The sequence below is a fragment of the Rattus rattus genome, chromosome 13, assembly GCF_011064425.1.
Source record: "Rattus rattus isolate New Zealand chromosome 13, Rrattus_CSIRO_v1, whole genome shotgun sequence".
Classification (NCBI taxonomy): Eukaryota; Metazoa; Chordata; class Mammalia; order Rodentia; family Muridae; genus Rattus; species Rattus rattus.
Window position 1 is genome coordinate 65,504,794 of NC_046166.1, and position 25,235 is coordinate 65,530,028.

A 25,235-nucleotide genomic window follows, 5' to 3' on the forward strand; every position below is an offset into this window, starting at 1 on the left:
AGTGCATTTCACTCACATCCGTGGACGCAGGAGGACGGAGTCACGGGCAAACCAGTGTGCTCAGTTACACCTACTGTTTTAGCTCCGAGAATGGGAAGAAGCCGGGTTTCCATTTTATTCCCCAGCTCCTTATACAGTCTTTTAAATAAACAAACTTACTGTGAGGGGTTTTTTTCTGTTCTTAAGAAAACATTTACAGAGTTGAAAGGAAATCAGAACAGCGATCTTGAAATGAGAACAGAACAATGTGATGGGCTAGAGAGAGCGATTAGGGTCAGAGGGCAGCTTCCTGCTGGGTCCCGGCACAGGCCACTTGGACAGCTACAGCCAGAAGTCACTGTCTGTCAGACTCATCTTTCCAAATTAACTGTCTCAAACCAATCAACATGGGTGATGAGAGAGCTGACTTCTGTATAGCCCTGCTTCCAGTCAAACCTTAATTATTTGAGAAGTCAGAATTCAATTAGCAAATACTTAAAATAATTAAGAGTCCGTAAGGTGGAGTTTAGGGAAAATACCAAAATATAAAGACTATGTCACAACGCTGGCAGCCCACCTGTTTTATACCTATTGGTTTTATCTGCGTTAGCATTAGTTCTAAGGGCTGCTTGGCCCTATAGGCTTTCATGATTAAATTATTTTTAAAAACCCTTTTCTGAGGAAAGGCCTCACCCTCCAGCCCAGGACAGCACCAAGCTTGCAGCAATCCACCCAGTTCCGTTTCCTGAGAGCTGCATGCCGGGCTTAGGCAACGACACTCTTCTCGGTGACATTTCTCACCGCACTTTACAAGTGACTTCCTCGGATTTTCACTTGTGATGTCACAAATAAGCAGGCAGTGGCATTCATCTCTGGGAGGACACCCTTTTAGTCTGAATGAGACCTCTCTTAACCTATGATACCGAGTTCACGATCCTAACAGTTTCTTTCCTAAGACATTGCATTTACCACTATCGGACAGCATTGACTTACCGGAGCTGCAGGGAAGGTTTCAAAGAGTTCAAAAGGCTCCTCAGAAATCCAGTGACCCAACTCTAAAGACAACAGAACCTAAGGGAGACAAATCCACAGAGAACACGAGTCATGGACTGATTAGACTGTTGGCTAGCAGGTCAGAGTCACTTTGATTAGAGCAAAAACACCCCTCCCCTCTAAAAGCCTGCATGGATGAGCTCCACAGGCCTGAAATCAGCCACAGAAAAGAAACCAGGGCACCTTAGGAAGCTTCATGGTACCTGTTCCAGTCATTAGTGAATATGACTTAAAAAAACACCTCAATGTGGCTAAAAACGGAGGCCAATACCCAGCTTGGTGGCTTCTCCTGCTGATACCCAACATCCAATACCCAGCAGAAGCAATGTAAGAAATAGAGAGGCTACTGAGGCTCCCAGTTCAAGGCCATAGTCCCTCAGGACAGGGAAATCAAGGCAGCAGCTTGAAGCAGGCAGTGGTCACACTGCATCCGAAGTTAGGAGTAGTGAGGGCCAAGAGCTGAGTGTCTGAGCTTGGCTGGCTTCCCCTCTTCATGCACCGTGGTGCTCAAGCTCAGGCATACTGCTGCCCTTGGTTAGGGTGGCTTCGGCCACCTCAGGGAACCTGATTGAGACAGTCTCACATAGGCATGAACAGAGGTTTATCTAAATAGGATACTCCTCACAAGTGTGCCTGATGTGGGTCTCCTAGGTGATTTCACATCCTGTCAAGTTGACAGTACTAACACAGTATCCTAATGAAATCAAATACTTAAACACTATCCTGCTTTTATGCTGTGTGCTAGAAATCTATGTTTTAAACTGTCCTTTAGAATCTTCCACGGACATCCCACGATTTTATGACTTAAAAAAAAAGAGAAATGAAGTGAGGGGTAGGGAGATGGCTCAGTTGTTAAAGCCATGCAAGCAGAGGGAGCTGATTTTGAACTCTAGACACTGTGTGAAAAGGGGTGAGATGCATGTATAGTCCTGGTGCCAAGCTGGTAGAGGTGGTGGTAGGTGGGACTGTGGGGGGTGGTCCAGCACAGAAAGAAAGAAAGGGAGGGAGGGAGGGAGGGAGGGAGGAAGGAAGGAAGGAAGGAAGGACGCACGCACGCACACTCCGGACTGAGAGTCAGAAGTCAAGTCTACAGGATAGGAGAAGCAGCTCTGAGGTGTTGAGCTCAAGAGTCCATGAGAGTAGAGAAGAACATGGGAAGCCACAGTTTCTATCAGGACTGGGAAAACAGCAAGTTAAGCTCACAGGAATCCTGCTCAAAGACAAATGCCACATTTTCAGTTAGATCCCTGTGGTCACAGATGCTTTGTCATCTGTCTTTTTTGTTTCTTCTAACTTTTATTGCCCCAATGCCATTGCAGAGAGGAAGATAAGCGAGGGAGGGAGGAGAGGAAGGAGAAAGATCTTATTAAGTTTCATTACCATGTGGGTTAAAGCCATTCGTATTACACAGCGTCCTCCCTTTATCTATCTATCCTTTAGAGATAACGCTATGGAAATGTGGGTCTCTGTGACCTTGTACAATCAGCTCAGGAGATAAAATGTGGTTTCAACATCGGGTTCGTGTCGGCATGCAGCAATGGTAGAGTCCTGTGGTGGGAAATTTGGTACACCAGCGAGAGGCCAGGAGTCAGCACAGAAATGTGTGTGGCACTCAAGTTCAAATTTAATCCACATTAAAATGTCAACTGAACCCAAACAAGCTCGTGGGGAAAATTCATGTTCTCTGACTTTGCTCCTTTCTAAATGTTAAGAAAATAAAATCGTAAGGCACTTATAGTACGATTTTGCTAAGCAAATGGATAAATTTAATTTCTTTAAGAATAAATGTTGCATAGAGGTAGCAGAAAACACAGATTTGATTTCACTGAAATCACAGACTCAGAACTACAGAAAAATAAATTTGTACTCTAGCCTGAGAGACCAAATCTTTTGGGTTCAGACTCTATCTCAGAGAACCTGACCTATGGTTGAACTCAAGTTAACAGACGGTTTCTAGCACCAGTTTCCAGGTTACTCACCAGCAAATCTACACACCTCTAGGTTACAAGCCCTCCCCTGACACTTCACTTCCTAACAGCCTCCAATCAGGAGGAAAGCAGAAGTTACGTTTATGCTTTGGTTCTCAATAGCAGCCATAAAACAGCTCCCCACCCCCAGCCCCCACTCCCCTCAGTCAGATGTCTACCAGGCTAGATACCCTCTTCCTGCCTCTAGAGATGAAACTTTCAGCCCCCTCCTGTTCTCCTGTGTCAGAGGGTGGTGCAGTCCAAGTTGAGCGAACGAGACCCTAATGTGATGGGGTTTACAAAGGTTTCCTGGCACACAGCCCTTTCATTAGCCAGACCCATCTTTAGCTCAGTGCATGTTCAAAAGGGTAGAAATCTGTTTTCTAGGCTTTCAGGTGGGCTTGTGAAATAATCTTATCCAACCACACACATTCCCCAGAAAATACTACATAAGACATAATTAGCTGAGAGATTAAATCCAGCAAGGAGTGGGGTTGTGTGCAGGGATCACGACTTGTGTGAACATGGATCTTTGTGGGGGAGGTACCTCCAGGACCCACCTCAATGAAAGCTCAACATCCCACTCGGGACACAAACACAGTAAAGATATTAGACAAACCACGTGACGGAAATGGTAGAGCTGACATCTGACCATCATTCATAAACCCACACTTTGTTGATGAACCTATCAGAGGAACCGTTTTCTTGCTTTACTTTTAGATATCGTTGGATGATGTCTCTTCATTTAGGACTATGTAGTTCACCCAGGGAACCAAGTCTCTTTCTTTCTCTCTCTCTTTTCAAAAGGCTTTCTTATACATATATATCATATACACACGCATATGCATATACACATATGGGTGTTTGTCTACATGTATGTCTGCATATCTGAAGAGGGCATTGAATCCTATGGGACTACAGTTATGGATGGTTGTAAGTTGCCATGCAGTGCTAGGAGTCAAAGTCCAGTCCTCTGGAAGGGCAGACAGTGCTCTTGACTACAGAGCCATCCCTCCATCCGCTCGAAGCCTCTTCTTGTTGCACACATTTTTATGATTCTCTTGGGTGGTATGAGGCAGTTTGGCTGCAGTTGAGGAAGCTAGAAAGTGGTGCTGTTATGAGACACAAGTGAAGATGGCCGTTATATATCAAGACGAAAATGTAGCCGAGACCTGGCTGTTACAGGAAACTGAGCATACATTTAGTTTCACCAGGGACTTAAGGAGGGAAGCCATGCACAGAAGGACAGTGGAACTAAATGCAGGGAAATGCAGAGCAGATGGAAGGATGGTGGCCAACTGGGGAAGGAATACTTAAATCCTTCTGCAGATTCCCACAATCTGGAGAGAGAGCTGGGAGAGAGCAGGTCAAAGGAGTAGCGCCTTTGCTGATGCGAGATGAGGGTGAAGCCATGGCTTCTCTAAGGTACTGAAGCTTGGAAGGGACCTGTGCACAGATATTACCCTGGACACAGGAACGGTGCCCTCAGGCAGGTCCTGGGCAGATTTCCTGGGGCCACTTATCCAGGAAAAAAGCAGAGGAAAACAGATTTGGCCTTGGTCACCTTTTCATCTACAGGAGAGCCAGGGCTCCGGTCAGGCTGCGTCAATCCCTTCTGTTACCTCTGTGGTGGATATCAATGTACCCCCGACTGCAAAGCAGTCACAGCATGGAAAAATCATATGAAACAACAAAAAGAGAATTCTGGTGTCATGGCAGTGGGACCCATGGATCAAATATTTGCCCATGAGCCTGAATTCTGAGAGAGGCAGAGCAGACAAGGAGGTCACAAGAGCATCTCCGAGAAACTGGAGATAAAGTTTCTCGGCTGTGTACACATATGAGACGCATGCTAGTTACGGTACGTCTACAGAGGCGTTGTGAGGGCGTGAAGGAGCTCAGGTAGTCAGGCTCGCTGGCGAGCACCTTTCCCACTGAACTGTTTCCATGGCTCCCAATTCTATGTTTTCTTAATGGCTTAAAAAAACAAAACAAAACACCTCAAGGACAACCTTAATTCACAAAGTATTTCCTAAGCAGAGACAATAAGGAAAGCTTCCTTAATTTCTAACTTCTCAAGAAACGTTTTTAAAGAGAAAACAATAGCAAATTATTTTAATTAGAAGTGATGGTGGTGGATCGGCCTGAACTACAGCAAAAACTAATCGGTAAGAGAGACATTTTCAGGTTGGGCTTGAGAAAGCTGAGGGTTCCATTCAGTAATGATTAAGTGCTGACATGAATTACAACGTGAAGCCGATTCAGCTCCCCCGAGAGCACTGCTGTAGGCCATGCTGAAACATTTACGAACAGCCACGGTGCTGATGAGCAGACTTACTGTAACTGTACTGTAAAGACTGAGTTTACTTCACAGCTTCAGATAGCCGGCCGCCCTGACCTCTGTTTTGGAGCTGATTTAGAGAAGGACAGAGAGCCAGCTGTTAAAAGTTCAGCGTCACGGGTGAGGATGGAGCCTGAGTTGGTTGAGTGATTACCTAGACTGCAGGGAAGTCCTAGGTACAAACCTTAGCACAACATCAACGTGTGTGGTGGGAGGTGGAGGCAGGCGCATCAGAAGTTAATTAAGGTCATCACCAGCTACAGAAGGAACTGAAGGCTAGCCTGGGCTACTATGGAGTCCTATAAAGAAAGGAGCAAGAAGGGATTTCTTGTAAGCTGCATAAAACAGCCAATGGACACTTGAGTCAGATTTAATCCACAGGAACGTAATTAACTTTATCCTATTCAAAGTCTGTTTCATGTCCACTTAGCCAGCAGACAGAGTAGGGACTGTCGCATACATGGTCTTTTATCTACTTCGACCAGAACAGTGACCAGGCAGTCTCTGTCACCATCTCCCTATCTTCCCCCAGCAATGATGGTTTAAAGTTCAGAAACAGGCTCAGTATTTTCAAGGACGATGTAAGTAATTTATTAAACTGTTACTTGTTAAAACCATAAATTTCAAATTACAAATATCTCCTCATCAGATCTCATAGAGTCTCAGTCTCAATGATTATGGTGATTTTTCTCAAATAACAAAAGTTAGGACAAACTGGACTATGTGCATCATTTTAGCTGTTTGAGGATGATGAATAAAGTTTGTGGTTCTTCCCCAAATAGGCAGTATAAAGAACTGATTAAACACAGAGAAAGCAGACGGCCTGGGACAAAGGGCAAGCTAGTTAATCCTTCACATATATAAGATATGCCACCGTCTCCATCAATGGAAGAGTAACCAGGCAGTGAGTGGAACAGTGTGCCCGTGCAGTTACAGAGGGACGTGGGGAGGGAGAGGGAGGGGAGGAGGAAAAGACGGAGACAGGGGAGAGGGATACAGAGAGACAGACCAATAGTTTAATTCTAATGACAAAGTAAATGGTTACTTATGTCCCACGCACTTTGGAGCCAGAAAACAGGAGGTCTGGTCTTCCAAAGAGCCCAACTTGAACTGGCAGAGTTTCAAGGCAATAATCTTAGTTCCAAAGTAAGCGATCTCGTGCATTTCCACCCTATCTCACAGCACCAAGAAATGCTTCCTATAACTCCGTAAGCTGTTTTAAAAGGTACAAGCAAGAACATTTAGTAGATGTAGTGCCTGTCACATTGGAACAGTTTTTCACATGTAAGTTTTTAATAATAGCAAATATTTCCAATACACAGTTAAAGTATAGCATGTAGTTCACTCACAGTGTGCAGTCACCCTCTCTAGTTTCAAAGCTTACTGAAAAAACTCGTAGATACACATATTCAATACTCCCCTCATCTTAAAATTTTGTACATATGAGTGCTTTGCCTAAAGATGTTGTGCACCATAGTGTGCTGTGTCCTAGGCAGCCAGAAGGTATTAGGTCCTGCACAGGAGTTTGAGATGGTCGTGAGTCACAGTGTGGGTGCTAGGAATCAAACCTGGGCCCTCTGGTCAAGCAGCCAGTGCTCCTAACCACTGAGCCATCCCTCCAGTACCCCCTTCCCTGTTTTCCTCTGGATACAGGGTCTCACTGTGTATCAATGGCTTGCTATATAGACCAGGCTGGCCTTGAATTCTCACAGATCTGCCTGCCTTTGCCTCCTGGGTACTGGATTAAAGGCATGAGGCCCCACACCTGGATCAAACCATAAAACAGTGACCAAAGCCTGTCTGCCCACAAAATCCTCCCCATTTTCTCTCCAGCTCCATCCTGACAATGACTGATCAGAGTTCATCTCCATGGAATCATCTATGATGGCTATATCATTAAAAACATCATCCCGTGTGACCTCTTGGAAGGCTGTGAAGGTTTTACTAAATTATGACGTTAACTCCAGGAAAGTGTCCAAGTTCGTTGCATGACAATGCGACATGCTCATACTTGCTCATACCACATAGATGGTCTTGAACTGCTACAGATTCGCAAACTGAGGCTTGGAGTGCCACTGCTTCCCCAAGGACACACATCTGGTAAGTGGCTTTGAGTAAGGTTAGCATGAAACCCATCTATTTGTAGGACTACCCTGTGAAAGTTGGAGCCTTTCTGAGACTAAAGGTGATCCCTAGGTCACCTTGGGAATTACTATGGGCCAGAGACGGTAGACGTATTGAACTCAAGGCTCATCAGCTTTGAGCACGAATCCCCTTGACCAAGAGCCATTTAGTAAAGGCATTCAGGCCACCAATTCTCACAGTTGCTTGTGCTGACCATTAGAATTGGCAGATGCAAATCACCTGGGAAACAGCCTCTCTGTAACTGACCATACTGGCTGGTTGTGTGTGTCAGCTTGACACTAGCAGGCGGCATCAGAGAGGAAGGAGCCTTAGCTGAGAAAATGCTTCCATGAGATCCAGCTGTAAGACATTTATCAATTAGTGATCAATGGGGGAGGGCTCAGCCCGTGTGGGCGGTGCTATCCCTGGGCTGTAGTCTTGTGTTTTATAAGAAAGCAGGCTGAGCAAGCCATGGGAAGTAAGCCGGTAAGCAGCACCCCTCCATGGCTTCTGTATCATGCCTTGCCTCCAGGTTGCAGTCCTGCTTGAGGTCCTGTCCTGACTTCATACAGTGATGGGTTGTGATCTGGAGGCATAAGCCAAATAAACCCTTTGCGCCTCAACATTTTGGCCATGGTGTTTCACTGCAGCAATAGAAACACTAAGACGCGGATACCACTGGGAAACAGCTCTTCTCCACACCCAACATGTCTAATTGGTTTCCAGTGCCTTCCTAACCAATGTCTAATTATGACACTGGGCATATGGCTATCTGTGGAGCCAACCTAGATCACTGCCACCCATTCAGAACTACATTTCATGCAGCACTTCCGATCTGTCTGTACAAGGTGCTTTTCTATCGCTGTGATAAAGTACCATGGACAAGGCAACTCTGAGTGTATTTGGACTTACAGATCTGGAAGTTTTTGAAGATGGAAAAAAGGAATGATGTCACGAAGCATCTTGGAACTCACATCTTGATCCACAAGTGAGAAGCAGAGAGAACTCACTGGGGAATGGCAGGAGTGTTTTGAAACCTACTCCAAGTGACATATTTCCTCTGACAAGGCCACACCTTCTAACCCCAAGTAGGTCCACACTCTTGGCTTAAAGTCTCCTCCACTAAAGAACTTAGTCCTTTTCAGCTAAGCCTCAGGCAGATTCTCGGGACAAGGGCAGAAAGCAGTCCCAGTCTTTACCACAAAGCATTACCAGGATGATCTCTAACCCCGTTGGAGAGGACTCCAAGTGGTTCCCCCTGAAACCACTTGTGCTGAGCCTCGATAGTCTGTGCTGCTCTCCGCGCGGATGGCGCACTGAATATGAGAATGCCTCTTACTGTGGCGTTCAACCAGTTTTCTACTCTGAAAGTCCCAAAGTAGTTGTCTCTTCATCCTTATCATCACCTCAGATGTCACCATCATCCGTGTGATTGTTTTCCTCTTCCTCCTCCTCCTCCTCCTCCTCCTCCTCCTCCTCCTCCTCCTCCTCCTCCTCCTCCTCCTCCTCCTCCTCCTCCCTCCTCCTCCTTTATTTCTTTTTAAAGCTAGGATAGCCCTGGCAGTCCTGGAACTCACCCTGCAGACCAGGCTAGCCTCAATCTCAGAGCTGTACACGTCTCTGCCTCCTGAGTGCTGGGATTAAAAGCATGCATTGCCACTACCCAGCTATTTCCCCCTCAATGTCTTCTATTTCCCTCCAAATGGCAGCACGATCAGGCCTGTCACAGTAATACCCCATGTCAGGTAGTAACTTTTCAACTGGGGGCGGGGGGGACAAAAAATCCTGCCCAAGGCAATGTGTAGAAGGAAGCTTTATTCGGGGTCTGCAGTTCCAGAGGAATAGGAGTGTACTGTCGGGCAGCACGGCAAGGAGCCATGGAAGAAGTGCTGAGGCAGCACCTGAGAGCTCACATCCTGCTCCACCAACAGGAAGCAGAAAAAGCTCCACTGGAAATGGTGTCAGTGCTGTGAACCTCAAAGCCTGCCCTCAGTGGCACGGCTCCTCCAAAAAGACCACACTGTCTACTCTTTCCCAACAGCTCTGCCATCCAGGGACAAACACTCCAGCACGAGTCTATGAGGCTTGTGGAGGTTTTACTTAAATCACCACACTGTGGTATTTTTAAAAAATGGCAAAAAATTAAAAGTTTAGTGATATTTAAGACATGGAAGATATTCAATATGCTATCCAAAATAAATAACTCTCTCCTGGTAAAATAGATAGTAACAGAGAGAGCCTAGATAAGTTTGCAGACTGACATATAACCTTTTCTGCATGTGTTTTAGTGAGGGTTGGTATTGCTACGATGAAATACCATCATCAAAAGCAAGTTGGAGTGAACATTTATTTGGTTTCCACTTCCACATTGTAGTCTACTACTGAAGGAAGTCAGGACAGGAGCCCCCAAGCAGGGCAGGAACCTGGAGGCAGAGCTGGGGCAGAGGGGTGCTGCTCACTGGCTTGCTCCTCATGGCTTGCTCAGCCTGCTTTCTTATAGAACCCAGGGCCACCAGCCCAGGGATGGCACCGCCCACTATGAGCTGGGCCTTCCCACATCGATCGCTAATTAAGGAAATGCCCTACAGACAGGAACATTTCTCAGTCGAGCTGCTCATCTTTCAGATAACTCTAGCTGGTGTCAAGCTGACCTAAAACTAGCCAGCACAGGATGTGTGACTTTTTGAGACAAGAGTCTCATGTGGTTTGAGTTGCAAGCAAATCAGGCTCCTTCCTGCCTCTGCCTCCTGTGTGCTGGGATTCTAGGAGTGTACAACCACGGCTGGAAATGCCTGCATATCCCTTAGCAGTCTCACAGGAGCTGAGGTCTACGGCATAGAACACTTGGGCTAGACCTGGTCCTTTTCACTTCACTAAAATGAGTCTCTGAGATCCAGACACTAAAGTGCTCTGTCACAGCCACTTTTCAAGGAGCTATGCAGTGACCAGGGTGACCCAGCATTTCACCATTGGACTTGGATGTCAAATCCAAACATGTTTATAAATAGCACGAGCACGTACTTTCCTTATCAGAATAAAAACAAAGAAATAACTATAACGAATTCCGATGTAACTAAAATAAACAGCAGAAACATCACTTCACAGTATGAAACCAAAGCATAAGTTACTGTGACCAGCAAGGCAACGCTCTGAATGCTACAGTTACTAAGGGAAACACTGGAGTTTATACTACTTTCTGAAAGTTAGCACCAAGGCATATACTCCACTGAATTTAAACAGGAGAGACACTAATTACAGAGGTCGTTTGGTAACTTATGATGTGACAGAACCTAAAATTCTCCAATTTATAAAAGAGATAGGTCATGCATCTTCTCATTTAATCATTTAGAAAATAGGCACTGGGCTCCATTTCTGATTGAGTGCCAAGGAGAGTCTGAGCTCTAAGTAAGGAAAGTTCTCATTGTGGGTCCCGAGGGTGTGGTTTAATGGGAGAACGTTTGCATAGCGAAGGGTAGGAGGCAAGATGCTGTTTCAGTTACATAATTGAAGTCAATATCTTGCTACAGCAAAGTGCCAGAAAGTCAGGAGTGCTCAAAACCTAAAAAGTCTATTAGGGAAACCCAATGAGTGTACGTTCTTGTACTTGTTCTGCTGTTACTCAACAAGACTCAAGGGAAAATGACTCCTGGAACATTGGGGTGATGCTGTCTTTGCTTGCCTGGGGTGGTACCCTATAGCACTTTGGGGAGGAGAGGAGGCCACGCTGAGGACAGAGGCCTGCAGCCTCTGTTCCTCGAGCCTCAAGACTGGTGGTCACATCCTAGTGGAATCGTGCTGAAGCGAAGGTCCCTGAGGTTGTGTATGGCCAGAGCTTGATAAATTACTAGGTATGTGTAATGTTAATACGGCAGCAGAGGCTTGCTCTTTCCAAGAAAACAAAACCAGATGAAAAGCACAAAGACAGAGGGTTACTCGAAGCACGCTCCAGGCTGTTATTTAAATCTCAGTGGACAAGCTAACATCGAGTCCCTTCCTTCTCCTTCTCCAGCAAAAGGATAACTAATGTTTGTTTGTTTGCTTGTTTCTTTCATAAAATGTATTTTCTCTTAATGCAGACTGAAATGTATTACACAGTGGAATGATGTTGTCAGCCACAGTTTTGAAAAATAGTACAAACGCCTTCGGAAACCATGTGCTTCTTTATCAGCTCTCCACAGAGCTGACGCTGGCGCTCGAGCCTCATCTGCAGCAGCACTGAAGGACCGACTAGCACAGTTCAAGTACAATGCTCCCTGGCAATCTACTTTAAGTTGGGGATAAAGTTCAGAAACCCTGAAAGTGTGGACAGCTGACAGCCTCCCAGCATCGCTGGGAAGGATCTGAATGACGGATGGCTAAGCCAACTGCTGGAAAGTTCCAATTAAACCAAATTATGGGTGAATTTTCCAACGCATGCCAATGGATAAAATATTCCATGCTAATACCAAAAGTGAGGCTGAGCCAGCCATCAGAGGCTGGGCTGTGGCTGTCACACAGCCCTCTACAACAAGCACAAGGCCCAGGGTTAAATCCCCGGTACAATGAGACGGGAGCAGGGATGAGAGTCTACTTGAGAACTAGGTGAAGATGGACCTTTAGATTCTGCCAAGTATTGTCTAAAGTGTTCTCTATTGTGTGTCTAAGGGGTCCTGTACATGCGTGTCTAAGGACTCCTGTACATGTGTGTCTAGGGTTCCTGTACAGCGTGTCTAGGGTTCCTGTACAGCGTGTCTAAGGGTTCCTGTTGGCGTGTCTAAGGGTTCCTGTACCAGCGTGTCTAAGGGGTTCCTGTACAGCGTGTCTAAGGGTTCCTGTGCAGGGGTGTCTAAGGGTTCCTGTACATGCGTGTCTAAGGGTTCCTGTACATGCGTGTCTAAGGGTTCCTGTACATGCGTGTCTAAGGGTTCCTGTACATGCGTGTCTAAGGGTTCCTGTACATGCGTGTCTAAGGGTTCCTGTACATGCGTGTCTAAGGGTTCCTGTACATGCGTGTCTAAGGGTTCCTGTACATGCGTGTCTAAGGGTTCCTGTACATGCGTGTCTAAGGGTTCCTGTACATGCGTGTCTAAGGGTTCCTGTACATGCGTGTCTAAGGGTTCCTGTACATGCGTGTCTAAGGGTTCCTGTACATGCGTGTCTAAGGGTTCCTGTACATGCGTGTCTAAGGGTTCCTGTACATGCGTGTCTAAGGGTTCCTGTACATGCGTGTCTAAGGGTTCCTGTACATGCGTGTCTAAGGGTTCCTGTACATGCGTGTCTAAGGGTTCCTGTACATGCGTGTCTAAGGGGTCCTGTACATGTGTGTGTCTAAGGGTTCCTGTACATGTGTGTCTAAGGGGTCCTGTACATGTGTGTCTAAGGGGTCCTGTACATGTGTGTCTAAGGGGTCCTGTACATGCGTGTCTAAGGGGTCCTGTACATGCGTGTCTAAGGGGTCCTGTACATGCGTGTCTAAGGGGTCCTGTACATGCGTGTCTAAGGGGTCCTGTACATGCGTGTCTAAGGGTTCCTGTACATGCGTGTCTAAGGGTTCCTGTACATGCGTGTCTAAGGGTTCCTGTACATGCGTGTCTAAGGGTTCCTGTACATGCGTGTCTAAGGGTTCCTGTACATGCGTGTCTAAGGGTTCCTGTACATGCGTGTCTAAGGGATCCTGTACATGCGTGTCTAAGGGTTCCTGTACATGCGTGTCTAAGGGTTCCTGTACATGCGTGTCTAAGGGTTCCTGTACATGCGTGTCTAAGGGGTCCTGTACATGTGTGTCTAAGGGGTCCTGTACATGCGTGTCTAAGGGGTCCTGTACATGCGTGTCTAAGGGTTCCTGTACATGCGTGTCTAAGGGTTCCTGTACATGTGTGTCTAAGGGTTCCTGTACATGCGTGTCTAAGGGTTCCTGTACATGCGTGTCTAAGGGTTCCTGTACATGCGTGTCTAAGGGGTCCTGTACATGCGTGTCTAAGGGGTCCTGTACATGTGTGTCTAAGGGTTCCTGTACATGTGTGTCTAAGGGGTCCTGTACATGTGTGTCTAAGGGGTCCTGTACATGTGTGTCTAAGGGGTCCTGTACATGTGTGTCTAAGGGGTCCTGTACATGTGTGTCTAAGGGGTCCTGTACATGTGTGTCTAAGGGGTCCTGTACATGTGTGTCTAAGGGGTCCTGTACATGTGTGTCTAAGGGGTCCTGTACATGCGTGTCTAAGGGGTCCTGTACATGCGTGTCTAAGGGGTCCTGTACATGCGTGTCTAAGGGGTCCTGTACATGCGTGGGGTCCTGTACATGCGTGTCTAAGGGGTCCTGTACATGCGTGTCTAAGGGTTCCTGTACATGCGTGTCTAAGGGTTCCTGTACATGCGTGTCTAAGGGTTCCTGTACATGTGTGTCTAAGGGTTCCTGTACATGCGTGTCTAAGGGTTCCTGTACATGCGTGTCTAAGGGGTCCTGTACATGCGTGTCTAAGGGGTCCTGTACATGCGTGTCTAAGGGTTCCTGTACATGCGTGTCTAAGGGGTCCTGTACATGCGTGTCTAAGGGGTCCTGTACATGCGTGTCTAAGGGGTCCTGTACATGCGTGTCTAAGGACTCCTGTACATGTGTGTCTAAGGGTTCCTGTACACGCGTGTCTAAGGGTTCCTGTACACGCGTGTCTAAGGGTTCCTGTACACGCGTGTCTAAGGGTTCCTGTACACGCGTGTCTAAGGGTTCCTGTACATGCGTGTCTAAGGGTTCCTGTACATGCGTGTCTAAGGGTTCCTGTACATGCGTGTCTAAGGGTTCCTGTACATGTGTGTCTAAGGGTTCCTGTACATGCGTGTCTAAGGGGTCCTGTACATGTGTGTCTAAGGGGTCCTGTACATGTGTGTCTAAGGGGTCCTGTACATGTGTGTCTAAGGGGTCCTGTACATGTGTGTCTAAGGGGTCCTGTACATGTGTGTCTAAGGGGTCCTGTACATGTGTGTCATGTGTGTCTAAGGGGTCCTGTACATGTGTGTCTAAGGGTTCCTGTACATGTGTGTCTAAGGGTTCCTGTACATGTGTGTCTAAGGGGTCCTGTACATGTGTGTCTAAGGGGTCCTGTACATGTGTGTCTAAGGGTTCCTGTACATGTGTGTCTAAGGGGTCCTGTACATGTGTGTCTAAGGGCTCCTCTACATGTACATATGTGCACCATGTGCATGCCTGGTGCCAGCAGACATGAGAAGAGCACACTGGACTGTGTGGAACTGGAGTCACAGATGGCTGTGAGCCACTGTGGGCTGCTGGGAACTTGAGCCATCTACAGCTCACTGAAGCATTTTCTAAAAGTGAGCTCTGAACTTGGGTTCCGCTTGAACATGAAGGTAATGCCCCAGAGTTCTCATTCATAAGGAAGGGGTAACCAAGCCCCTGATATTAAACCCACCGTCCAGATTTAATATCTTGCTGAGAATGAAGCAATGGAGCAACAGTGTTGGCCCCTAAGTCCATGATTCTGTCAAAGGGGTAGAAACCAGCTGAGTGAGGCTGAGGGCCCCCGTTTACCGAGTCTTGGTTTAATTCCTTGAAACTATTTGCCCAATACAAAAACTTACACTTTAAAACTAACTAATCCAGGGACATTTTTCCTAGTGTGAAAAAGGGAGTGTTTACCATGTGCTACACCATATCCTTCCTCTTCCCCCTTGCTTGCTCCTGTTCACCTTCCTGGGTTCCTTAGCGTTGGCTCAGCCTAGGGCCTATTCTTCCTCTTCCCCTTCATTACACAATCATCCCATGACACTTTAAACCCAACAGGCAGGCATGCATGCACACACGCGTGTACACGCAACTCTCCTTGAACACCTGACCTTGGCCTGTCCACACTTTCTCCCTCACTATTCCCATGAAGAATGGCTGTCGCCAGTCGTCCCAGTACAACAGTAGGTTAAGTCACCTGTTCCCTCTACTCCCACACAGCACACGTTACCAAATCTGTTGCACCCAACAGGATGCAGACAAGCGCTCTAACTACGGGCACCACGGCTGCCCTGTCCTGGCCACGGCTGTTTCTCTCAGGACTGTCCCTCCTGCCTGCTGCTGGTTGCCCTGCTTCTGCTCTAGCCTCCCTGTAACCCATTCAGAGCACAGGACGGGAAGACAAGAGTCTGCCACCTCCCAGCCTGAGTGGCTTCCCACTCTCTCACAGTGACCTGTGAAGCCACACTTGGCCCCTGACCACCTTAAAGAAAAAGGCAGTGGCAGTAGAACTTTGTTCGTGGTGAAGCCTGGGGTGCTGATGGCTCACGGTGTCTTTTCTCTGGAAAAAATGGCTTTGACTCTAAAGGCCACCACTGGTCCCTCCCAGTTATGTTTTCCCATTGTTGTCATCAAGGTAAATGCCAAGGCCCTCATTCCCAGGGGCATTGTGTGGCTGTGTTTAATGTGTTCTTGGGGCAGCTTGTGCCGTCAGTGTGGGAAGAGGACTCGAGGATCTTGCCAGAGGATTAGGGAAGGGCTCCACACAGAATCCTCCCTGTGGTGGCCATGGCTAGCTCCCTGGGGAAAGAGTACGCGGATACCACAGGGGACAGTCACAGACTCAACAGCTTTACCCCCGTAGAGAGAATCTGTAAGACAGGTATGTAACTGTAACTGATCACGGCCATTGCCTGGGGACAGAGCCTTGCCCGAGGCTGCTTCAAAGACCCCCCTTCACGTCAGACAAGCTCTGTCTACGCTGCGGCATCTGGACATGCGTTTAGAAGTGCGGTTTCTATGCTGCCCAATGCTCTGAAGACGCCAGTGAGTGCTCATGTACCAAGGGCTCTGCAGCCCGCAGGCCTCCATGCCACGGCCTAGAGCAGGGGTGAAATCTCTCTGGAACGAGGCCCCCGGGCAGCTCCCTGGGAGCCTGACATCCATCCTCGCCATGTGTGGCCAGAGCTAACCCAACACTGTACACGGCTGCCCACCAGAGGAGCAGAAGGAGACAAAGCAGAAAGTCTGGATGTGAATGCGAAAGATAGGGCAACTGTGATTTGCCCAAACGTTTACCCTTAGAATCTATTCATGTAAGGTCCAAGACAAGGGGTGGTTTCACGATCCTACTTCTGAGCAGGCTAGGAAGGGGGCGTAGGGTACTGACCAGGCGGGAGGCGGATCTGATTCCGGCCGTACCCGGCTTTGGTTCTAGGACGAGTGCTGTGAAGAGCTGGGAAGTGCACACGGGTGACATGCTCTGCTCTATCCAACTGACTCCATTCCTGATGGAGTAAGCCAAGGGGAGCAAGCCCCGGCTCCATCACACCATTCTGGGGCCAAACTCGCGAAGCACGTGATTATTTACAGTAAGCCCCTTAAAGGCTCGTGGAAATATTTGGATTTTCAGCGGATTTAACTTTTAAAAGCCTTTTATCAAGCTTTGTTTGTGAGATGTTTAGAGACGGCATTTTCAAAATATGAAAGCAGGCTGAATTCTCCATGGCTGCCAGGCTGTTTCTGCCTGGAGACAGAGCTGGATGAGAGAGGCGCTGGGTCACAGGGGCTCTGCTAGCCTGTGAGTGACCACGAGCAGTGAAAGAGCAGAGCCAGGCGCAGAGAAGTCATAGAGAATAAGAGAAACACCGAGCAAGTCCCACCACGGTGACAGGTGTCTAATGACTCCCCCAGCAAGCAGCGTGTTTAACAGGGCCTGAGTCCGGATGGGCACTTTGTCAGGTCAGAAAAGCATGGATTCTTGTCTTTCCAGAGATCAGAGTGAACACTGGGGAAATGACCGTTCTGTGAGCATGCAGGCGTCACTGGCAGCATTCTCAAATGGGAAAATAAAGACTAGGCAAGAAATTTACACCAAATTGTGTTACAAAATCACTAAGAGTTTTTTGTGACTGACTGGCCACAGGCAGCCATCTGACTTTGATGGACTGCTACAATGGTCTTTCACAGAGGTTTCCTGAGAACACTACACAAACCCTGAAATGAAAACATTCTCAGAAATGTTTTCCTTGGAGCTAAGTTTCTCATGCTAGCCAAAGAGAATATTTTAAGAATCCCCCAACTGCACTGGAGATGGGGTTAGAGGAAGGACCGCAGAGATTGAGGTCCTCTGACAGCAAGGTCCATACAGTCTTTCAAAGATCCAATATGAAAACTTATAACCTCTGGAGTTGGAGAGATGGCTCAGTGGTTAAGAGCACCAGCTACTCTTAAAGAGGTCCTAAGTTCAATTCCCAGCAACCACATGGTGGCTTGCAACCATCTGTTATGGGATCTGATGCCCTGTTATGGTGTGTCTGAAGACAGCTACAAGTGTGCTCATATACATAAAACAAGTAAATAATTAAAAAAAGAAGCAAACCCCCCAAAACCAAAAAAACAAAAACTCAAAAAAACAAAACAAAACAAAACCTCCATACCCTCAACATTAAGGGAAGCCGTAGTCTGTGAAGGTCATAATGTATCTAAAACTATATGCCTCAGATTAAGAGGCAAATTGAGTTGTAAAGAAATCTTGTAAAACAAATAAATAAAAAAATCTTGGTCGTTGACCTTCTTAATGGTGGCAGCAACAATCTTACTCAAAAAAATCTTATGTTAATATCGACTTTATTTTTAAAGTTAAAATGGAGATTTGGGGAAAATGGTCCAGTCAGTAAAGCATGTGAGTCACAAGGGTGGGGACTTGAACTCAGATCCCCAGAACCCAAGTACCCCTGTAACCCCAGCCATAGTGAGGCAGGAGGCAGCTGGGCTAGGCTGCAGGCCAGTGAGATGCCCTGTTTCAAAGCGAAGGTGGAAGGTACCTGGGGACGACCCCTGAGGCTGAGCCCACATATGTTCCAGGCATGCATTTCCTTCCTCATGTACAGTCATACACATGAGCACACAAACACGAACCACGTAAAACAATAAAATAAACTGAAATGGATGCAGGAAGGGAGGCTTGCAAGGCACAGTGCCTTCTGTCTTCATGACTGGTGTCTGCTTCACTAGAGTCATTCTCCGAGAGTAAGTCAGTCCTAGCAGCACCAGCACATACCGTGGTAGGGAAGGGGAGAAGCTAGCAGAGTCACAGGAACAGATACCTGTCTGATGAGGCTGACACTGGCACTACACAGCACTGTGCTAGCGGCTGCTGGCACTGCAATCGTCTCATTTTGCATAAGATGCAACCCCCCAAAACAGTGTTCTCCAAGCCGGGACGGGGCTGCCTGCTGTGACACAGTAGTTGAAGGTTCTAATGAAGCTCAAGTATTGGATCGGCTATGAGGCCTGCTCCACCAGAAGAAGTTCCCATCTGGTTCTGTGATCCAGGGCAGAAATCCATGGCTGTGACGTCACAGGCCCTAGTGAGGAATCTGCTAATAGTGTTAAGCTGGGTGAGGTCAAATCACCTTCCAGAATCACCTTCTAAAGACACCTTAGACGAGCTGCTGTCTGCCTTGCAGAGAGGGCAGTAGCTAGAAACGGAGAGCAAACACCTGCCGCTGCTTGGGCTCTACATCGCCCTCTGCAGGACCCAGGTGACAGCACAGCAAAGAGGACGGAGAGCTATGGGAGCTGGAAGAGGAGGAGTTGTTCCGTGACTGATTTATTTAACATGGTTTATATATAAAACTACAGTGATCGTGGACAGCAACGATGGCGGTTTGAATGAGAATGGCTGCAAAGGCTCCTATGTTTGAGTGGCTGATCCCCAGTTAGTGGAACTGTTTGAGAAGTAGGAGGTATGGCCCTGTTAGAGTAGGTGCTGTCTCTAAGGGTGGGCTTTGAGGTTTCAAAAGCCCATGGCGGGCTCAGTGTCTGTCTCCTTCTGCCTGATACCTGTGAGTCACAATATAAGCCTCCCAGCTACTGCTCCAGTGCCGCCACAAAGATCAGGGACAAACCCTCTAAAAGGATGAAGATGGAGCAGAGACTGGGTCCTTTAGTCCCTACTCACAATAATGTTAACATTTCAAAGCCCATGCCTTAGGCTCCTTCCTGCTCCAGATACTCAACCTCCTTAACACCATCCCCATTCTCACTGTTGCCATAGTCTCCCTCTATCTCCTGCTCCCTCTCAGTGCTGCTCCTCCTCCTCCCCCTCCCCCTCCCCGTTCCCCTCCCCCTCTCTAAGTAGACAGTAAGTATCCCAAACCCTAGCTGCTCGACTCCCAGGAGAAGAGACTAGCACAGCAGCAAGTGTGGATATGTACGTTTATAGAGAAACATGTTTCCTTCTGAAACATGAAAGGAGGAGGGATTGAAGGATGAAGTGTTAAGGACACTTTAGTTGGAAATAAAACAGGGAATACAGTTACTGAAACTTAGGGATTAAGTGGTATTTCACAGAGACAGACAGAGCCAGTGCTTAGATGCAACTAGGCAAAGCAAGCCATTGCCTCTGAAAACACCACCTTTTAAAACTCATTTCAACTATGTGTGGTAGTGCATGCCCGAGACCCCAGCACTAGAAAGGCAGAGGCAGGCGGATCTCTGAGTTTGAGGCTAGCCTGGTCTACAGAGTAAGTTCCAGGACAGCCAGGCTATACAGAAAAACCCCCATCTTGAAAAAAAAAAAGCAAAAAACAAAAAACAAACAAAAATGACCAAACCAAACCAGGACAGAACAGAAGACTTTCAGTCTTTCGTGCATCATGATTTTAAACAGAAATCTTAAGCCTTTTTGCCTTTTTCCCCGTGTGCACATGTGTGTGGACACCAAAGGTTGAACCTCGTGTCCTTCCTCAGGAGCAGGCTAGGCTGGCTGGCTGACAGCCCCAGGGATCTGCCTGCAGCCTCCTCTGCAGTGGTGGGATGGATGACAAGTTCATGCCGGCAGACCAGACTTTTCAGGTGAGTGCTGGGATTTGAACCCAGGTCTTCATGTGCAGCAAGTACTTTAGCAATTGCGCCTCCCCTCAACCCCTCTTAACCTTTTTGTAACAGAGACCTGTGGGTTACGACACAGGAGAGAGACTGGAGCCACTCTGAGGTGGCCGTCTGTAGCTCGTTTTCCTAGTGTGATCCCGGAGGATTAAACTGACGCAGTGTTAGTGGAGCACTTTCTTGGGTGAGGAGAAAGGACCGTGGGCGTCAACACAGCACAAGAAGCAGTGCCGTTGTTCCCACTAGCAATGAGCTGCTGGGCTTCGAAGTGACCCTCGGCTGAGGACCAAAGGGCAAACACACTGACTGACAGACCAGGCCAACGTTTATCAGTTACGAAAATGATGATACATTCTTAAGGGCTGCCTTAAATGCAAAGAAAATAGTGTCAAGGCTACATGTGTGCTTGATGAAACACGTCCAAAAGGGATTAGAGGAACATGGTTCATCCTAAGCAGCTCCATCTGTGCAAACAAGCTCTGGAGTTTTTCTTTTTGGCTTCCGAGCCATCATGAGCATAGTTCACATCGCTCCTTAGTCAAACACACAGCAGCACTCGCTGGCGTGTGAGAAAAATCCAGTTTGTGTTTTTAGTCCAAGTCTGTTCTGATCTTATTTTCTCCGGAGGCTGGGAGTTTATTCTAAGGGTTCCTGCCTTTCTCTAGCTTACCCCTCTCTGAGGGACTCTCAGTGTGGCTGCGGGAAGAATAACTTCCTCCGCTCTCAGGGACACCTGACGGCCCACTTCAGCGCACAGAAGCGTAGGTACCACTGCTCATATCAACACCACAGATCAAAGGATCTGGCGAACACCTCATTTCAAAACAAACGACGAGTGCAAGGCTTACCCATTGGTAAGAAAGAATCCAGCAGCCTCGTGCAATCCCCATCAGCACGTTCAGGGTACGGACAGACTTCCCCACCAGCACGTGGGTGGTGGACTCGCAGACCTCAGGGGCGAATGAAAAGCCTCTCAGTGTGCTCACCACCTGGATGATGAGGTCCTGCTGCCTGTGGGCCAGAGAGTCAGGAGTCAGCCCTCATGCTGTGTGTCCATCAGAGAAACAGAGGCCCAAGGTCTGCCTCCATTTTGGTTACAGTAGAACACGGGATTTGGGGAAACGAGAGCACTTCAGACCTCAAGTCTAAGCCCATGATGCTACGGAGGGTGTCCACACAGTCACAGGCTGTGTAGGAACAGCATGGGCACTGGAAGCCAATCTCCTGTCATCCATCCACATGGCAGATTACATACTTCACACATACGTGACCAGTGTGCGTGCATGTATGTATGTATGTGTGTGTGTGTGTGTGTGTGTGTATATATACAATATATATATATATATAAAACTTTATGTGTGTGCATGTGTGTATGCATGTGTGTCATGACATTTGTGTGGAGGGTAAAGGACAGCTGTCATGGTGGTTCCCTTCTCTCTACCATGAGGGCTCCCGGGATAGAATGCAGGTCATAGCCTTGGCAGCAGAGCCTTGGCTTACAGGAATGCCACTCGCCCAGGACACATTATTATTTGCTTACTTACTCTGAAAATGTAACATCACTGGAGTGTCAAGTGACTCCAATTAAACGATCTCTTTAATTCCCAAAGCTCACTAGAATCTTTAACCTGCCAGTTTCTTAGTGGCGGGACCGCCTTTTTGTTTCAAGATGTTCTTCTAGCAGCCCTGGCCAGGCCTCAGTTCTGAACCGAGGCTTCTTTCTTTTACAGTGCGCTTGCTGCGATCCATGGGCCCCTGCCCCAGGATTGTTTGAAAACCCCCAGTGAATCAGGAACTCCCAGCAAGGCCTCCTAGGCTCTGCCACGCTCTATGTCAAGGGACAGGAGCTTCTCTCCTCTCACACAGTGGGCAGCCCGCTGAGCTCCCAGCTTGTTGACTGTCTCCCAGTCTTATCTCCCATGTACAGCACTTCAAGAGCTCAGCCTCCCTGTGAGAAGGGCCAACCTCCATCACCCTCTAATCTTAGGGTTCTGCAGAGTGGGTCGGCATGGCCACTCCCCAGCCAACCTGGAGACTCTGTGCTTGTTAGCATCTCAGAGAGGATTAGGCTTAGAGCTTCACTTCAGAAGATCTGATCTTCCGTTCCAAGCCTGGCAGCTACTAGCAGCCCATGGACGTGCTAATTAGGAACAACTGCTTTTTTATGGCCTTGTTAATCAGATGTGGAATCAGACTGTCCAAGGTCTCCTTAAGATACACAAGACCTGTAAGATGAGAAGGAATCCCAGGACTGTGCACCCAAAACCCAAGTTTTCTTTTTAAATCCTTTAGTGAGAAAAATATCTGCCTGTCATTTTTAAACCTACAGAATGATTGAGGACATTATTATGCTCACCTTCGGTATTTCCTGAGTGGACTAAAGTGTTTGTGGCACATCACAAGTTATTAATAAAAGCAGGAGGACGCTTCTTTTGCAGTATATGACAGACAGTGTTTAAAGCACCCGCACTTTAGCGGAAAGTGGTCTATCCGCGCATGCTTCCTCTAGTGTGTTTGCACCGAAATAACCCAATGTTTTGATGAAAGTCTTAAAACCTCAAGACCTATGATTGATTTTAAAAAAAAAATGTGGTTTTCCCGTTTAAACACAGATTTGAAAACCCTCTGCGAGGCATATAGTACGGCGTATTTTTGTTGGATGCTCTGCATTGCGCGAGTGTTTAAGGGAGATGATAAGAGTGTGCCAGGAGGCCATTAACCCTCGACAAGAGGCAGAGATGGCCGCCTCAGACCAGAGGAGGAAGCTTTCCACCACAGCGCTGCTTTAAGATCGTTGGTAAGGAAATGTTTCAACCACACGGCTCAGTGTACTGAACATTCATAGGGTGAGGGGTGGACAAACAGAATCATTAAGGAATTAAGCAAGCAAACGGGACAACAAAAAATAAAATCTCCTAATGCGACACAAAGGACCCAAAAAGCTTTTTGCTCTCGGCTGCCACACTTAACTACATTTTTAATTTCCAATGATCTTCTGACCCCATACCGCTACATCGAGTAAAAGTAATCCAGCCCAGCTCTGTGGATGGCCTAAAGGCACAAAGACCTACAGTATACACAAGAAAAGGCTAGCTTCTGCAATGGATAGAAAGTTATCAAAACAACAAGTACTTACTCAGACGGCATGCTTGTCATGACTAATGTTCTCGTTGGCTAGAGATTTCAAAAGAGAAGAACAAAAAACAGTCAAAATACAAGAAATATTTTCCTACAGAAATAAACTTTAATAAGTTTTTTGAACAGTTACATAACTTAAACATAAATATTTAAGCACATACACAACACATACATTCTCACACACACAGACACACACACACACACACACACACACACACACAACTTTATAGTACCTGGGGAAAAAAAAACCCAACAGGAGATGGAAATTTCCAAGTGCACACTTTAAAGTTACGAAGGAGTGAGAAGGGCTCTCTAAAGGCTGGCCCGCTTTTCCTAAGTTATAGGCAATCATATCCTTGATTCAGACCTCTCCTGTATGATGCTGTTAGTGGTCAGGAGGGCCCAGCAAACCTCGCACATCTCACAGAGGGTGGACGAATTCCCAGGCTATTCCTGTCTGCTGATATGAAAACTGCACGGATTCAGTGGTGGTTGCTGTTGAGACAGTGTCTCAGTATGTAGGGCTTCGGGGGATCATGTAACCCAGGCTGGCTTGGAACTCACAAGTCTCCTTCCTCAGTACTAATGGGCACTACCAGAGCTTGCCAAACATGGTTATTTTAAACATTTTTACTTAGTGTTATGGTTATTTTGGGTTGTTGATTCCAAAAATTTGGAAGCAAATGCCTGGGCATGTCCGTGAGGGGTTCCCTCTCCACTGGCCGGGCTTCCAGGCTGAACAAACAGAAGAAAACCAACAGAGTACCAGCCTCCTCTCTTCTCGCTTCCTGAGAGCAGACACACTGAGCTGCCTCAAGCGCCTGACTTCCCAGCCCTAGTCCACTTGCTGTCCTTCAAACTGAAAGCCAGGGACAAGGACAGTCACTCATCTACTCAGAGGGGGCAAATGCGTGCTTGTGTGTTGTGTGTGTGTGTGTGTGTGTGTGTGTGTGTGTGTGTGTGTGTGTGTGTGAGAGAGAGAGAGAGAGAGAGAGAGATCTGTGGACTAGGTGCACATACCCACTGATTCAGAATGTAAATGCTGTCAGTGGGACTGCTTTCTTTATCCCCTTTTCTGAGTTTTCACTGCGCATCTGCAGCAGTGTGACTGGCTTTGTGAGTTCATCTTACTTCTCGAAGCATTGCTGAACTTACTTAGTTCTCGTGGTTACTTTCATTAAAAACCCAGAAGCACAATCCCTGAAAATCCAATGGACAGAAAATGTAAATGCTATGGAAATAGTAAATACATGAGTGTGCTACAAGTTTCCCAGGATTTTCTGCCTTTCAGCCAGTGTGTGAATTTACGTGATACAAAACATGAATTTATACTATATAAAATATCTTTGTAATTGAAGTGAGGAGTCTCGCTTGTTTCTTCTTTTTTAAAGATTTATTTATTTTATAAATAAATGAAGACATTGTAGCTGTCCTCAGACACATCATAAGAAGGCATCCAAACTCCTTACAGCTGGTTTTAGCCACCACGTGGTTGTTGGGATTTGAATTTAGGACCTCTGATAGAGCAGATAGTGCTCTTTAACCACTGAGCCATCTCTCCAGGCCCTCATTTGTTTCTTGACTGGAGAAACCACACTGATGAGGGGACACTTCTGGAAGGGGACTGACTAGACACTGTACATTTGGGAAAGATGGGGACTAAAGAGCACAGAGGGAATAGGAATCTGAAGGGCATGCAGGGGAAGATCTCCCCCATCCCTTTAGCTGACCTTCTGCAATACTTCACTGTTAACCCCTTCCACACTTCTGAAAACCCAGATGCAACAGCAAAAGCACAGGACTGGTT

General features: G+C 47.1%; 1 protein-coding gene across 1 annotated transcript in view; it reads right to left on the reverse strand.

The window, feature by feature from the left end:
• Positions 1–168: 168 nt before the first annotated feature.
• Mcph1 (microcephalin 1) overlaps positions 169–25,235 on the reverse strand; it is an 86,702-nt gene continuing 61,635 nt past the window's right edge. The window contains exons 10-12 of the mRNA XM_032918749.1: positions 23,427–23,464; positions 21,139–21,301; positions 169–1,050 (exon numbers count right to left, since the gene is read on the reverse strand). Coding sequence (XP_032774640.1) covers positions 931–1,050; positions 21,139–21,301; positions 23,427–23,464 — 321 coding nt within the window. The 3' untranslated portion in view covers positions 169–930. The remainder of the gene's footprint in view (positions 1,051–21,138; positions 21,302–23,426; positions 23,465–25,235) is intronic.